We start from the raw sequence: 14,272 nt of genomic DNA, 5'->3' as shown, positions 1-14,272 counted from the left end.
ATCACTTCATGTATTACAATTGTGATAAGTGTCTGCCTCTGTTCTTCCATACTGGTTCACTTTCCTTGCAGTGATTATCTTTTTTTCTTCTTCTCATGATTAGCCACTCTTTGGCATGGATTTCTTTTCCAAAGTCTACTTTTCATCTCTGATGACTGCAGCAGCTTCTTTCTCCAATCTGTTCCACACTAGGTAATGCTATCAGAAATGAATTTTTTTTCCAGAAAGCATGCACCAAACTTGTTTGCAAATAATGTGAGTTAAACTGTTCCCAATATCTGACAAGTGCCATCTTGAGTACTAGCTGAGCTACATTACGTTACTGAAATAAAAAGTGTTTCCAACAGCCATTTTCTTTGTGTGTAATGCATATTTTGTAGTCTCCGTTCAATTCCTATCATGGTTTGTTCCCAATTTAATACAGAAAAAAGGAGCCTCACAAAATTGGTTATTTGAGCAAATATTTTTTTAGTTACTTTCCTTTATCATTTTAAAAAATTTGATAGTGCACACAAAGATGCCTTAACATACTTCTTTACCCCATTTTGAGCCTGCTTTCATTTTAGCCATCTCTTGTCAGTTCTCCCCTGCTTTTTTCCTGATCCTATGATCACTTGAATATTCAGCAACATGTATCCATGGAGGTTGTGTTCTGGAACCCCAAATGGGTAAAAAAAAAAAAAAAATCAGTGGATATCAAATCGTTGGAAAATAGCTTTAAAGACCCACTTCCTGGTTACTTGTTCCTCCACTGTCGTTCCAGAATGCTTTGGTATAGAAGCTGTACTGCATTGAGCCAATAGATGGGGTGAATAATGGAAGCAAATGGAATGAAATTATAATTACACAGGCCTACAAAATTGAGGGTCAGACGTTTTTCCCAAACTTTATGGTGGTTTGATATGAATTTGGGGTGCTGATTCCAAAAATGGCATCCATTTTGCCCTATCACGTCTAGTTTTGGAGGTCTAGTATAGCCTCATTAGTGCATGGTTCAAGCAGCTTCCTCATGAGGAAGCCGTGGTGTAGGCTTGAACCATTCACTAAAGAGGCTATGCCGTGTCTCCAAAACTAGATGTGATAGGGCAAAACAGATACCATTTTTGGAATCAGCACTCCAAATATACCCAGGAATTGGTGTAACGTTTAAGGAAGCAAAATGTGTGTTGGCCTGTGTTATTTAACAGTGTGAAGATAGGAAATTGAATTTTGGTGCTTTTTTCCTTGTTACAAAGCATTTAAAGGTAGATCTCAGTATCGGTGGCGAGTCAAATCAGTGCACACCAAATCAGTGGATACCAAGATCCCACCTTTATATGGCTATGTGCAGATTTTTAAAAATGCACATTTGTAAGTCTCTAAACTTGCATTAAACTCAACACAAACATGGAGGGAAAAGTAATTATGTGGGAAACCTTCATAAATTGTTACCAGGCTTGCAATTCAGAGCCCAGTTCTGTGCTCAGCAGCACAGCTCTGTGCCACCGAGCACTGTCATACGGCACGTTTGCAAGCCTCACCGCTGGGCTTCCGCCCGTTCTAGCTCAGCGCCAGCTGGTGCTGGGCTAGCGCGGGATGGTTGCCCAGCTTCCGTGGCTCTGTGGTCTCCTGGACTGCCGAGCTGTGGCACAGTAGGCGGGTGCGGGGAGGAGGTGTTCCAGGGAGTGGGAAGGCCGGCGGGGGGGGGGGGGAGGTGGGTTTGCGGAGCTCTGCTCCGCAGGATCCAAGGCACTCATGTAGGGCTCTGCGCCACACACGAGTGCCTTTACCTTACTGCCAACCATTTGGGAGCTGCTTACAGGGCTGCTTTTGGGGGTTGCATTGCGGGGCTGCTTACCTTACCTGGGAGAAGGGGATGAAAGTCCCTTCTCCCAAGGCACCTCCTGTGGTAGCCCAGAAGGTGCAGGATCTGGCGGCAGCCCTTCTGGGTGCCACTGAGCCTAGGTGCCCCAGACAGCTCGTGATTGGGCTTCCTGGAAGCTCCTTATTTATTTCTAGTACTTAAAATTATTTGCTTGCCAGGATTGCATCCAAGCAGTATAATAAGAGCACAGCTAAAATGTACAGCAGTGGTTCCCAATTTTTTTTAGCTTGGGAATTGATTTTTAAAAAAATGAAATTCTGTCAGGACCCACCTAGGTTTATGAATATATATTTTTTTAAAAGTAAGAATAATAAGGAGAAAAAAAGATGCACTAACACGTATCTCCCAAATGTATCTCCCATTTGGTGGGCCACTGTGAGATACAGGAAGCTGGACTAGATGGGCCTATGGCCTGATCCAGTGGGGCTGTTCTTATGTTCTTATGTAGTGTATCCTTTGGTAGTGCTGGGCTGGCAAGAGACTGCTGTTTTGACTTCCATACATTTTGACTTCTATAAAGACACCTGGAATGTAAATGGTATGTGTAGGTAGGGGACTTTGTGTATGAAAGATGATTATGAGTTTAATATTTTGTCAGTATCCAAGAAACAAGATTCTATACATGCATACAATTAGCAATGACAAGTCTCTGCCCACAAGTTCATAAGTTGACGAACATGTAAGCATTGGCAATGCTAGGGGGTGCAGGCTACACTGGGTGACACGCACAAGGGGTGACACCCGGTGACACCACTGCTGGCCAAAATTTTTAGAAATCTTGGTATTTTCTTGGAATAATATCATCATGTTATATATCATTTGAAGCAAAATCTCATGCGGAATCCAATGAAACAAACTGCCTCGTAGTATTTCTATTCTATCAAAAGGTATTGCAACAAACAAACAAACCCGGGGGGAGGGGCAATGGTGCATCACCATGCCCACCGTCCAGGGCATTGTCCCATCCACTGCATGGGAGGAGGTCCATCATGGGGATTGCATGCTGGCCTCCTCCCTAGTGAGGCCTCTGCATTGTATGGAAAAGGAAGGAAGGCATTTCTTAAAGAGGGGGTGTGACTGATTCTATGGATATCTGGGAGCAGTAAATTTGAAAGATAAAGTTGCTATTCAAGAAAATGGATGAAAGCCGGAAAGAGCAAGTGAAATGCTTGGTCTGTGTTAAGAGATTGGTGTTTGAAGAATGTTGTGTTCTTGGAGAACTATAAATGGAAACTAGGAAAGAAGGTAAGAAAGGAACAATAGAACAAAGGCATTTAAAACTAAGTAGTAGAATTTTAAATTGGATGTGGTAAGAGAAAGGAAGTCGGTCTAAAGAAAAATTGTCAAGGATCATACTGTATGATCATACTGCATTTACTGTCAAGAAAAATGAGATGAACTGTGGAATGAAGAATAGATACTGGTGATTTCGATATGATGTAGGAAGACACAAGAAAAGGACAGAAGCATCAAGCTTAGACAGAATAAGTTAGTACAGTGGTTCTCAAACTATTTAGCAGTGGGACCCATTTTTTAGAATGACAATCTTGTATGCCAATAAAGGTTATTGGATTGGATTGGAATGACAATTTGCCAGGACCCACTAGATGCCACAGGTGGTGGCATTAACCTGGAAGTGATGTCATTGTTTGAAGTGATATCATTGAGCATGAAACATTTTAAAACCCCTCATGTGACAAAATCAACTCAGGTAAGTAAGTTAAATATTTACAGTAAGTTAAAAAAATTATTTAACATATTTAAAATAAAAAGAACCCTCCTAACCCTCCCAAGCAGTTACTGATCTGTTTAGAAAAAGTTCCCCAAAGGCTGCAATCGTATCCACACTAACCCAGGAGTAAGCCCCATTGACTATCATGGTTAAAAGCATATATACAACCGGAAGTACCTGAGAACTGATGACACGCTGATATACTGATGAGCTGACCCTCGGTGGCAGAGAGGAGTTGCTGTCAAGTGGAGTGTGGGAAGCGAAGGGCCAGCGAGAGGCCAGACCGGGAAGGAATCCAGCTGGAACGAGGAGTTCTATGAAAGACTAGAACTATTCAATTGTAAAAATCCCTACGGGGATTTAGAACAGTCTGCCTATGTAGACGGCCTTGGATTAAAGTCTGAGGAGAAATCTGATGACCAAAGAAAGGCAGTATATAAATACCTGTGTAAATATAAATAAATATAGATAGTAGTCTGTACAGATCTGTAACATTTCACCAAATGCAGTCACATACCATGTTAGCATCAAATCTAATATATTAAAAATAAAATACACAAGTGAAAGGCGACCAACCTGAAATTGGCTCGCAAACCATTTAGTGGGTCCCAACCCACAGTTTGAGAAACCCTGAGTTAGTAAACAAGCATCTTTTCTGTATCTTCAGAAAAAAGCAGTTTGTAGAAACATTGATAACTTTTTAATGACATAATTTAAATTTGGTTGTAGTGAACAAATTTTGGGGTAAATTGCTCGCCCTTGTTGATCTTCTAGTTCAGGGGTGTCAAACATAAGGTCCAGGGGCTGGATGTGGCTCACGGAAGCTTTTTATACGGCCCTCAGGCTTTCAGCTGCTGAGTAGTGCTGCTGAGGTGTTACTGCTGAAAGGGAAGGCCACATGAAAATTGGGCTCTCCCATATCTTGAAATATGATCAAGATTTGTATAGTTTCGCTTTTGTTATTTGCAGCTAATGAGTTCCTAAGTGAGAAAAAGTGTTTATTTTTGGTTATGACCTGTTTAATGACATCAGTTCTTGCCTAATGACATCACTTCCGGCCCTCAGCTGGCATCGTGAATGCTATGTGGCTCTCCATATGAAATGAGTTTGACACCCCTGTTCTAGTTGATATTCACTGATAAGCTTCTGTGGGGGACTCCTTGGAAAACAAGATCTTAATCTACTACAGGGGTGGGCAAACATTTTGGCAAGAGGTCCACATCATCTGTCTGACACTGTCGAGGGCTCTTTTCAAATTTGAATAAACTTACATGGAGGAAAGGCTACGGCGTTTGGGCCTCTTCAGCCTAGAAAAGAGACGCTTGAGGGGGGACATGATTGAGACATACAAAATTATGCAGGGGATGGACAGAGTGGCTAGGGCGATGCTCTTTACACTCTCACATAATACCAGAACCAGGGGACATCCACTAAAATTGAGTGTTGGGCGGGTTAGGACAGACAAAAGAAAATATTTCTTTACTCAGCGCGTGGTTGGTCTGTGGAACTCCTTGCCACAGGATGTGGTGCTGGCGTCTAGCCTAGACGCCTTTAAAAGGGGATTGGACGAGTTTCTGGAGGAAAAATCCATTATGGGGTACAAGCCATGATGTGTATGCGCAACCTCCTGATTTTAGGAATGGGTTAAGTCAGAATGCCAGATGTAGGGGAGAGCACCAGGATGAGGTCTCTTGTTATCTGGTGTGCTCCCTGGGGCATTTGGTGGGCCGCTGTGAGATACAGGAAGCTGGACTAGATGGGCCTATGGCCTGATCCAGTGGGGCTGTTCTTATGTTCTTATGTTCTTACATAAATGAATAAATTAGAGACGGAACTTATATGAATGAATGAATTTTACTGAGCTTATTTATAATACACGAGAACTATAATACTGGCATGTAGAACTACATGAGAAATATGAACTGTTTGCCACACATGGCTTGCACAGTGAAAACATACAGACGAAGCCAGAAATACATGGAGACATGTTGTTCAGAAGCAGTGGGGGGGAGGTGGTTAAAATAATGCCCAGGGAAAAGCAGAGAACAGACAGAGAGGATAAAAGGCGTTGCTCTAACTCAGCCTGCAGCTTGTGTTTGGCAGTCGCGGCCAGCAGTCTCTGACGGCCAGAGGTTGATTGGAGACTGGGGGCTCCCTGCGGGCTGGATTGGGGGTCCCTGAGGGCCGCAAATGGCCCGTGGGCTGGGGTTTGCCAACCCCTGATCTACTAGAAACCTCTGTGCTCATGTTCGTTGTCTCCTTTTAGATAAACGAAAGTTTTCAAAGATTTTCAATTGTAAAGTCAGCTCATCATGGCTATTGTTGAAAATCTGTGTTTCATCTTACCTTGTGTTAGGGAATGTCTCTAAGGTATCTTCCTACATTACCAGCTGAATATGGTCTCACTCAAAATAAGGAGTATTGCTGTGGAAAGGCAGATGAGGCTGTTGCCCTGCTTGATAGGAAAACTAGTGCAGGCTCCTCATCCCACACTGGTTTCTTGCCATTCTGTGCCTGCCCTGGTGACCAGTTGGGACCTAAGTGCTTCCTTGAAGTAGCCTCAATTCCCAGATTTATATTTGTTTGGATACATTCTTTGTGAGCTATACAGTTCTCAGTCTCTGACCTTTCTTGTTCATCAGCTTGCCACCTCAGCTGACTCCATAATCTTTCCAACTTTCTCAGCTGACTAAATCCTATGAAAGCCATTGTCTCACTAAAAAGGCATCCCAAATAGTGACATATTAATTCATTATTCTAAAGTATTAATAAAACATACATTTTATGCCCAAGATCGAGAATTTTTTTGTGTTGCCATCATAATTTCTGCTTTAACTGAGAATGCAACGAAGGGTACATGACAGTCTAAGCCCTTTATAGAATTTCAGTTTCATTAAAAAAAACTTTTCTATAATTCTTGGGATAATGTTATTGATCCAGCAAAACAAGATGTAACAAACTGGTTTAAAGGACAAAACAACTGCATAGAAAATGCACATTTAGTGCCACTTGAATGCTTCCCTTTCCCTTTTCTGGGTAGCAGTCCACTTTTACTACTTGCTTCCTCTTCTAGATATAAAGCTTCATTAAAATTGTAACTCTCTGCTTTCAACCGGTTTGATTCTTCCAGCTCCTTGGTCTGTGAATCAGTGAAATGATGGTTGAAGAGAGAACAAGTTTTTTGGCTGCATTGTCGACTGCTTTACAGATTGTGCCAGGGACAATCTTTGTGGTAGGCACTACTGTTTTAGGGTAGAATCATACCCTAGAATCATAATGTGTGGTTTTACTTCAAACTTTTCTAGGAAATAGTGCCAGGGAGTAAATGAAACGGCCCAAATCTGCAGAGGGGGATGCGTGGGGGCAGGACGAGATTTGTAGAGAACTGGAGCTTCTAGTTCTGACTGTTCTTTCTAGTTTGATTGTGCCCTCCACCATGCATTAAGTGTGTTAGCAGAGCTAACTGATTAAAGCAGTTCCTCACACAGCAAAACTGACTTTAGCTTAGAGCCTTGCTAGGTCAAAGAGAGAACTGCAGCCATTGTTAGAGGCAGAAAGAAAACAGGAATGAAACGAGAAATGTAGTAATAATAGAAAAGAGCAACACACAAGCCTTTAAACCAGTGGTTCTCAACCTTTTGTCAGGATGCTGTCTCCTTAAGGAGCGTAAGAGGTTGGGAACCACTGCTTCTCCAGTTTGGGAACCACTTTAAACTAAGTAAACCACTTTTAAACTAAGTAAGCACAAACTTCCCCCTAGTTGTGGAAACCAACATTTCCATACACTATCTGTATGCACTGGGTAGCACTACTTACACTCTGTCATCTCTCCAACAACAGGGTTCAAGCCTCCTCTGTCTTCCTGCTGTGTTCTTGAGCTGTTTCATACAGGGGCTTCAGGCACTAGTTTAAAAGAAAAATGAGTTGAAAGCACATATTTGCACACACTTTGGATTTTATCCTTAGTTGATATAGTCTGAAAGGTCTGCATGGAGCATGAATTCATATGTGCACTTAAAATGCATGAACAAGTATATATGTGATGTGGAGCCCGACTATGAATTGATGAGCACATCTTTTGGTAATCAGACTTATTCGTGAATTATTGTTAGGCCTGGAAGTTATCAGTGTGTCAATACATAGTAATAGTGATTTTTAAACATTAGGTGCATGGATTAGTCTATCAGAAGGTTTTGTAGTCAGTCCATTCTCCTCTTGGACTGACTGCTACCAAGGTCAGTAATGAATTCTAGAAGCCACATTTGTCTGATGATAAATTATTTGGTGTGTTTGATCTATATTCAGAAATAATTTCAAAGTGTTCTTTAAACTCCAGAAGCATTTTATCTGAACGGTTGCAATTTGCTTCCACAAGGGAATAAGACAACAAAAACCTGTACTGTGACTGCTCAGATTATAGTAGGTTCTGACATACTTTCCTTGGATATATTCCTCACACCGTAACAACCCTGGCTAAAAGTTTGAGTATGTATAATGGTTTTGGCTTTAACCTGCTGCTCAAAGTACAGTATGCGTTTTGGCCTTTTAAAGTGAGAAAATGTCGCTTGAACTTGGAGATGGTTGAATAGAGTTTCTGTTTCTAGGACTGCTGCTGTCCAAAGGTCAGATGATTAATCTACTGTGGGGTCAGTGCCAACTGCTTTGAGGGAAGCAGGGAGCAACTTGGAAAGCTGGTTTCAGTGGCATATAAAGACATTGCCCAAGATTCCACTAGACTCTAAGCTTAATTGTCATAGTTTCTTGCCCAGTTAGGTGATGTATTCCCCTATGAATGGTACCAATCGCTCTTCCTTCAAATGTGTAAAGGCTGTTTCAAGGGAACAATTAATATAGTGCTTTAGGTTTAGGGAGAACTATTCATTTGCTGTGGCTGAAAAACAAACATTCATGATCCAGTAGCAAATGCTGGCCACTTTCTAGTAAGGGTTTCTTTACCTTGACACAGCACAGATGTAGAAGACAGCATGGATGTATCCAGTGCTTTTTTTGTGGGAAAAAAAAAGGTGCAGGAACTCACAACTTGTTAATCTTTTATTTATTTATTTATTTATTTATAAACCATTTTTTATTGGAGAAATAAAATATGTTTGTGCTTCTCCCCTAAAGATCAACTTACTTCTGAGTAGACATGCATAGCATTGGGCTGTCAATCTCCACATCCCCTTCCCCCTAGCTACTTTTTCTACACTGTACACTGAAAAATACTGTACAGGTGCACTTGTAGCTTGTAGTATGTAGTGTGGCACTACTTCGAGGAGAGGAAGCAGTGAATGGATTCCAAAAAATGGCTTACATGAGTTCCATGTAGTAAAATTACTCTAAGCAACTGTGGGAGTAAGAACAAAAAAGGAATTCTTACATGAGAGGGATCCTTAGGTGCACACAGAAACAGCTACTTTTGCAAACAAGCGATTAAATATGGTTTAATTCAGGTATCAGAATACTCTGTGTCTTTGGGAAGGCGCTTGGCATGCAATTGTATGTTCTCTGCTGCCCTGAGCAGCTGCTGTGCATTGCTGGAGAGGAGCTGCAAATGCTGGCTGGCAGAGGGCATGCTTGTGAGGGAAGGACGAAGAAGATCTCTGGCAAGGCTGGAGAATCCCTTTTCACCTGCTCTTAGCATGTGAAAACGGGTGCAGATATATCTCTCTGCCAGGTTTAAGAGCCCAGTCCTAGGTATGTCTACTCTGAAGTAAGTCTCATTCTAGTCAATGGAGCTTACTCCCAGGAAAGTGCCTAGGATTGCAGCCTAAGAGCCCAATCGTATGCATGTCTACTCAGAAGTCCACTTTAGTGAATGGGCCTTACTGTGGATAGGATGGCAGCCTTAGAGTCCGATCCTGTGCCTGTCTATTCTGCCTCTGTTTTGCTCCCCGCCCTCCTGGAATGCCTCCAAAGGGGAGGGGCCCCTGCAAAAAGGTGCCGGAACTCCGTCCCCCCGCTTTCCATTAGAAAAAAAGCCCTGGATGTATCTATCTTTATTCATGCAAACAAGCTCCACAAAGGTAGAGCTTTTCAACATTGGAATAATGTTGTTGACCAGTCTTGTATTGCCTTCTATCAAGTGATGCTTTGCAGGTCAGGCAGGTTTCTTAAACATCATCCAATGACTGCATGAATGCCCATTCCCTGTGCATGAATGCCTACTTCCTGTGTTTCATTGCTTGTTGAGAGGAGGTTGTGGCAGCAATTAAATGCAACAATTTGAGTTTGCTGTTCCTTTAAGTGAAAAACAATGGGCATATAGTATGGAGGTGCTCTTGGTTACTGTCTTTCATCCTTAAAGCCTTTTCAGCAGCTTGTGTTATCTTTCAGAGGAATTGTAAGAAATTTTTATAAATATTTTGCTTTAGTTCCTAGGGCTAAAACTGAAAAGTAGCATTTTAATTTTTTGTTTCAGTTCTCTCTTATAGCTGTGATAACCAGTAGCAGGACTTGTCAACTTTTTGGTTTTTGCAAGTACAGTACTATTTTTGAAGTACCTCAGCCTCCAGGGATGGCTGCTATGTGCAGGACTGGCAGCTAACCACAATAATTCCTGCAGCAAGGAATCCTGAGTGATTTCTTCAATTATTTCTGCCTCCTGGACTCCCCTCAGCTCTTCTGATCTGCCACACAGTTATCCCCTGCTGCCAGCCCAACCATCCTCACTTCTTCTGGCACTGGGCCAAGCAGGAAAGAGTTTCACACATATGTAAAATCTACAGGACCAAATACCATCTGCTGTATTGTGAAGTAACCCCAGTAGTACTCATACTATTGGTTAAAAGCCCCAAATAGGTTTTAGTATCAAGTGTTTGGATAAAGGGCTGACTGAAAAATCTGGCAAATAAATAAGAGGAGGGAAACTTCTGGTAGAAATATGGCATTTTTCTTTTTTAATTATAAGAACATTTGTTCAAGTAATAAACTGTGTTGGCATTACGCTTATACAGTAGTAGGCTGTGCAGGTGAGAAATTTCACTTGCCTTTGTGTTTAAAAAAACACACCAAACCATCTCATTTTGCTTCCCTTGAAAACTCTCAAATATGTCACCTTGGGAGAAACTTCATGTATTGGCATAGTGTCAGCAGATACCGTCACAGTCATTACCCTTTAAATAATAAATAAAAACCAAATAAAACAGGTCTTTTGTGTTTTTGCAATTGGGTTTTTTGGAGGAAGGGGTTACAAAATGAGAAGTGCAGAAAGTTGTTTTGTGTTTTTATTTTGTCATCACCATTTCCTCCCGCCTCTGTCTATCAGGGAAGGAGGAATGGTATATTTTTGGTTCCCTGACTGATGAATAAAATCAAACTGTCTTCCCTTGTTCCCAGTCTTTTCACACAATGCATAATTAGCTTATGGAATTCACTACCATAGGATGTGGTAATAATAATAATTGCTGTCAAGAAGGCAAATTGGAGGACAGATCTGTTGGTTGATATTAAGTATGATAGTTAATGGAACTTCCATATTCAGAGACTGTTATGGGGGGGCAAGACTGAGGGAGAACCATTCATGCACATTCTTCACTTGTGGGCTTCCTGGAAGCATCTGGGTAGGCCACTTTGAGAAGTAGGTGCTGGGCTGAATGGATCTTTGATCCAATTCAGTGGGGGGTTGTCTTCTGTGTTTCTTGCAAATGAAGTTCTTGCTGTAGCTTTAAGTGTACAGTACCCATGATTTTGGTCACAGGTAAATATTCTGGGCATAAATTACAGTGTAGATGCACGAAAGCAATTTAACTATTTAAATGGCATTTTTATTGTAAAATGCAGACAGCAGTTGAGAAAAACTGACCTATGAACCAGTCTAATGGACCAATATAACTACCTTCATTGTTTGTGACTTAAGAACAAAATTGATTGTTTGATTTACTGTGTGTCATTCACTTTACTTTCCCACACACTTTAAGATAGCATTCCTATGAACTCTGAAGTTTGACATTATTACTCAATATTGTGTTTGTGGTTTTCTTTTCAGAGCACCACTGAATTGTGTTTATATAATCAAGATGATCTTTGTGTGAAATGTCAGTTAAACAGTCCATGCAAGACACAGTTCTGACAGTTCCATCAGCTTCCAAATTGGGGTTGACAACTCCAACCAATAGTATTAAAGCATACATATGCAAACATAATCTTATTCTTTTTATTGTTCCCTTTCATTTCCATTCAGTTTCAGCAAAAAGCTCAACATTACCACTTTAATCTCTTCTGGAACTCATTTCATTACTTTGCGTAAACTACTAATATCTTAAAACATTTCAGTATTTTTCAAAATGATCTGATTAGATGCACATGATATCTTGTCACAAATAAGTAGTTATATACAGGGGCCCCGTATCCCTGTATATTTTCATTTATAAATAAATGAAATTTCATTTATCCATGGAGTGTGTCCGCAGTGCCCTCTATGCATGCCCTCTCCGGAGGCGTTGGAAGCTATTCTCCTCTCACCTCTGGAGGGTCTTCTCAACCACTGAGGGCTTCCTTGGGCCTCCTAATACCTTGTAAGGCATTAAAAAGTTGCTTCCTGTTTTTCTCAAAAAAAAAAACAGAAGCCACTTTTTTTCCCCCGCACTTGGATGTGCATGGCCTCTGCTGGGCTCAGAAGACCCTTCAGAGGAGAGGGGAACACAGCTCTTCTCACCTCCGGTGGGTAGGAGGGCATTCTCTCATATCCACGGATTCAGCTATTCCTGGAGTGGGATTGGTTGTGTTTCGAAATGAGCCCCTATGGAAACAGGGGCATGCTGGTAGTCATTTGTGCCAGCTGGTCTTGCTGTTTGAATTCAAGGATAAGTTGCTTAATATTTATAGTTTCTGGGAAGGAATAAATTTTGCTTCAATGTTTGCTGAACCTGTTAAGTTTTTGTGCTAAGTGTTAGAGGTTGCATGAAAAGTATTTGGGGGAGGAGGTTGATGCTTTCAAATATGAGAGCATGTATCAAAGTACTATTGTATGTGGTAGATGGCATTCCTAATCACAGTCCATAATTGTAGATATTCATACTGATTACATAATCTGAAGGTGAGGTTTTCCCTTACTATTTGTAAGTAAATCTTTTAGTGAATATTTTTAGTGAATGTTGAAGGAATAATTTTAATGTCACCCTGTTCTCCTGTAGTTAAAGCAGTCTTGTCTGTAATGCCCCTCCTCTTAGTGGCCATTAACAGTGCTGAATTCATACTCAGGTGAGTGGCTGCAGTAGGGCTATATTCTTTGAAAAACATTTTTCACTGTGGCTCTGCTTGAACAGCACTGTTGTTTCAGTTGTCTTTTTTTAAAAAAATTTGTGCCACAAATGACACTACATTGTGTTTTTATTTTTTATTTTAATAAAAAGGTCTAGCTGCTTTCACCGCAACCAAGAATAAACTTGCCAAAACAGGCAAGGAATTTGTGGGTGGGTGTGCAAATGAGTAAGTTGTAAGTTCTTAATTACAAAGCTAATTATGTGACCTTTTTTAAAAAACAAAGGTGCATATATGCTCTAGTATAAAGAATTATTGGTATAAAGAGTATGTTGGTTTACGTTTGGAAGATTTTGATTTTGTAATTCTTGTTGTCTTTCAGACGAAAAGCCAAGTCAAAAGCACCTTGTCCACCATCTGAGACAAAGATCACTGAGTTTTCTTCTTTTGAATCAGAACTAACTAATTTTACTATGGAACAGCAAGAAAATACAACTGACAGAGACATTGAACTGTCAGTAATTCTCCCGGGTGATGTGATCAAGTCTACTACTGTTAATGGCAGGTATGTGGAGAAAAGATAATGAATTCTTGCTATTTGTACTTGTGTGCCTCAGTACTAATTTCATTCTGTGTTACTAAAGAGAATTGGCAGTTTGATAGAGAAAGACTTAAGTTTAGCAATTATGTTCATCAGTTAATTTGAGCATTTGGACAATTTATGTAATGACAAGTAGAACCATTTTATAACCAGGAAAACGATTAAGGGCAGAATCCTAACCCACTTGCCAGCACGGACATAAGGGTAATGCAGCTCTGAGGTAAGGGAAAATGCATTGCCTTACCTTGAACTCCATGACTGCCCCCGAACTGCAGGATGCAGCACATGCCTTACTGAAACAGCTATGCCAGTGCTAGAAAGTGGGTTAGGATTGCGCCCTTAAATAAATTTCCAGATTCACCATTTCCAGATCCATTATTTTAAAAAGGCTACGTGAGGCATTTAAATACTGACAGGTTTAGAAATAAAACTTGATGGCTTGTTTATGCTCCTAATTAAGTAGGTTTAACACATTGAATGAAGCTATTTGAAGAAAGGCTGTTTTGATCCATGTTCAACATTGTTTAACCTGTGCAATATATAAAATATAATCCAGTTTGTGTACTTGGTCACTGTTGAAAGAAATTCTATCAGCAAGTTGCAAAGAAAAACCTTCAGAACCTTTCCCACCATTGTCATTAAGATTTGTAAATTAGCCGTGGTGTTGTTATTTTTGAGGACAATACCAGGATTCAGTCCTTGAGAATTTAACTTCAGTTATTACTAGAAAATGTTGGATAAAGTTAGGCAGATCCATGGCAGTTATTAAATATAAACATTGACTATAGTTTCTATATCAGAAAAATGTGCAAAATGAAACAGACTTGATGTAACTCTTGTGAAAATATGGGCAAATGTCTAAAAGGTCAAATCC

General features: G+C 40.6%; 1 protein-coding gene across 2 annotated transcripts in view; it reads left to right on the top strand.

The window, feature by feature from the left end:
- Nucleotides 1-14,272, top strand: part of COBLL1 (cordon-bleu WH2 repeat protein like 1) — a 110,622-nt gene that overhangs the window by 54,696 nt on the left and 41,654 nt on the right. Inside the window, exons 2-3 of one of the 2 annotated variants that reach the window (XM_066612118.1) lie at nt 104-192; nt 13,180-13,362. In XM_066612118.1, coding sequence (XP_066468215.1) covers nt 104-192; nt 13,180-13,362 — 272 coding nt within the window. The remainder of the gene's footprint in view (nt 1-103; nt 193-13,179; nt 13,363-14,272) is intronic. The other variant, XM_066612119.1, reaches the window with a different exon arrangement.

Source organism: Tiliqua scincoides, chromosome 1 (genome assembly GCF_035046505.1).
Source record: "Tiliqua scincoides isolate rTilSci1 chromosome 1, rTilSci1.hap2, whole genome shotgun sequence".
NCBI classification, from domain to species: Eukaryota; Metazoa; Chordata; class Lepidosauria; order Squamata; family Scincidae; genus Tiliqua; species Tiliqua scincoides.
The sequence above is the reverse complement of the archived record's forward strand: the minus strand, read 5'-3'. Positions and strand labels throughout refer to the sequence as shown.